Here is a 2,844-nt window from a genome sequence, read left to right as displayed (position 1 = left end):
TCTTTTTGCTTCCTGCTCCGGTTCCGGCGACTAGACTTCTTCCTGATTGTGCAGAGGGCTGTTGTCTGGGACAGTGATCTGTAAGTTTTTTCCCCTTTAAATAAATACCACCCTATTAATCATAATTCCAAACTGGTGTGGGATTGTTTATGACTTACGCCTTCACTGGCTCCTTCCTGGACTACTTCCTCAGCAGGGACAAACATAATATCTCCCAAATTTGCCAAACGTCTCCCGGTGTTGAGGGTCATGGAAAATGCTGACTGCACACGGACATGACCCACTAGTGAAGGGTCCCACCAGAGGAATGGCTTACGCTCCAGAGGACATGTCTGAAGCTCTACAGTGCGGGGCAAAGCTGAGCTGTGACACCAAGCACAACGCCAAGGGAACCAGTGTCAGTGGATGGAGGGGTGAGGATGCCAGGCAACAGCAAACAGTACCAACAAGTGCTTTATAGTCTTTACCAGCTCTTCAATGTCCAGCGTAGGGTGACTCAGTGACAGCCCAAAGGAGACACTGTGGCCACATTTATCTAGTCACATAAAGAGTACTCTCTAGGCAGGGCAGTGGTGGTGCACGCCTTTAATCCTAGCACTTAGGAGGCAGAAGTAGGTGGATCTCTGTGAGTTCTAGGACAGCCAAGGCTGTTACATGGAGAAATTCTGTCTTGAAAAACCAAAAACGAGTACTCTATAATATGATAAATACTAACTGTGCAGGTTGGATGGTGAAAATCATGCCCACATGGATCCGATGCTCATGGAACTCCCATCTCTGCACTTGCTGGCAGTTTTGTGAATTTTATTTTTGTTTGGTTTGGTTTTGTGTGACAGAACCTTACTATACAACCTAGGCCAACCTCAAACTCAAGATCCTCCTGCCTCAGGCTCCTGAGTGCTGGGACTGAGTCACTAACCTGTTGTGGATTTTGAAATTAGATTTTTAGTCTATGTTGTATTATCTCCCATATCAGGTGTCCAAGTGTTCAAAGTTAACTCACAGCCCATGAGCCTGGGCTTTTCAAATACTCAACAGCAACCAGGAAGGCATGATATACCCAATACGCTTTATTAAAAAAATTAAGAATGTATTCACTCATTATTATTAGTGTGTGTATATGTACATGTGCAGGCACATGTGGAGATCTGGAAGACAACATTCCAATTCAGGTTTCAGTAACTACTCAGGTTGACGGGCTTGAGTGACAAGCACTTTTGCTGTCTTACCGTCCCTCCACTATACTTTCAAATACACAGGTTTTTGTTTTTTTTTAATCATTGTTTGTATGCTTGCTTTTGATTTTTAAGGATGTGTTTTACCATGTCGTATGGGCTTTAAACTTGTGATACGAGACTGGAGAGACAAGTCAGCAGTTAAAATAATTTGTTTATATGGAGGACCTGGGTTCAGTTCCCAGCACCCACTCACAACCATTTGTAACTCCAGTTCCATGAGATCTGATTCCTTTTTCTGACCTCAAAGGCACAAGGCACATACATGGTACACATACATGCAAGCAGGCAAAACACTCATACACATAAAATACATAAAAAAAACACCTTAAACTTGTGATTGTCCCACCTCAGGCTCCTGAATGCTAGGATTCAGGTGTGTACTGCCATGTTCTTAACTAAATATGTAGTTCTTAACTAAATAATGCTTACATGGAAGGTGAGTGACTGGGGTTGCAGCTATGGTAGATTGCTTTGCTAACAATGTGTGAAGCCCTAGATTTGATCCTCAGCTCCAAAGAGAATGAAAAAAAAAAGGAACACAAAGTTTCACTGAGAAGCAAAAAACCATCACAGAATCAATGATAAACTCGAAGTGACAGCAAGAACAGTGAACTCTTTGCCCTTAAGCCGGTATAATTTATTAGCACAGATGACATGTGAACATTCACATACCTATTTTCGAATCTAGAGAACCTTCTAAGTCAGCGTTGGCCATGATAACGACGGGGACCTCCTGCTGCGTGAGCATGTTCACAGCCATCACTGGTGTGAGGCAATCTGAAAACAAGAGCAGATCTATCAGACACACCCCAGAGCAGACAAGTGAGAAAAAGCAGCACAATATCATCCACGCTGCGTGCTAATTGCTACAGCGCTAGTCCTTTGAAGGGTATTAGCAGATAATTTACACCAGAGGACATCAGGAGATTAAGCAAGCATGAGAGAAAAGTTCAGTCCTCCCACATGCACAGGGAAGAAGAAAGGTGTTTCAGAGTTCCAGATGGAAAAGCCGTCTCATTACCACCTTTTACTTCTCGAAATTATCTCCGCAGTGAGAATAATAAAACACACAAAACCTTCCTGGAATGAAAGAGGAGACAGGAACTTCTAAAGCAATGGATGATGAAGTGGCTAGCAAGCAGAAAGCGAGAAAAGAGATTTCCAGACACCCAAAGACAGAACAGTTCCTCTCCACGCACCCTGTTCTTAGGAGGTGCTGGGATATTGTGTTCTTGCAAGACAAAAGGCTAAATGGAGAAAGAAACAGGTGTAGGATCCAGGAAACAAGAACCCAGCAAAGAAAAGCCACAAGAACACTCAAGAAGGAAGTCAGAGGGAACTTTCGAGACATATAGCCAAGGCCTGGAGGGTGACCAAATCAGACCTGTACCAAACTGTCCAGAGTATCTTCAGGAAAATGAAAGAACTGATAATATTGTCTGGAAGGCTGGAGTTTGGAGAAAACTCTATTGACAGTTTTAAAGAGCTGACAGAGTGTGGAAAGATTCTGCCAGAAATTCAAAGAATACAAAGCAAACGAGAGAAAGGGAGAGACACATAGAGACAAAGAGACTATGAATTTTAGGAAAAAATAATAAAAAGTTAT

The 2,844-nt window shown here is 42.8% G+C and overlaps 1 protein-coding gene across 3 annotated transcripts in view; it reads right to left on the bottom strand.

Moving 5' to 3' along the window:
- Positions 1-2,844, bottom strand: part of Lars2 (leucyl-tRNA synthetase 2, mitochondrial) — a 98,317-nt gene that overhangs the window by 32,924 nt on the left and 62,549 nt on the right. For all 3 annotated transcript variants that reach the window (XM_005348160.1, XM_026779348.1, XM_026779347.1), the window contains exon 10: positions 1,911-2,015. In XM_005348160.1, the coding sequence (XP_005348217.1) occupies positions 1,911-2,015 (105 nt within the window). The remainder of the gene's footprint in view (positions 1-1,910; positions 2,016-2,844) is intronic.

The sequence above is a fragment of the Microtus ochrogaster genome, chromosome 5 (assembly GCF_000317375.1).
Source record: "Microtus ochrogaster isolate Prairie Vole_2 chromosome 5, MicOch1.0, whole genome shotgun sequence".
NCBI lineage: Eukaryota > Metazoa > Chordata > Mammalia > Rodentia > Cricetidae > Microtus > Microtus ochrogaster.
Note: the sequence above shows the minus strand (reverse complement) of the source record. Positions and strands in the feature narration are given on the sequence as shown.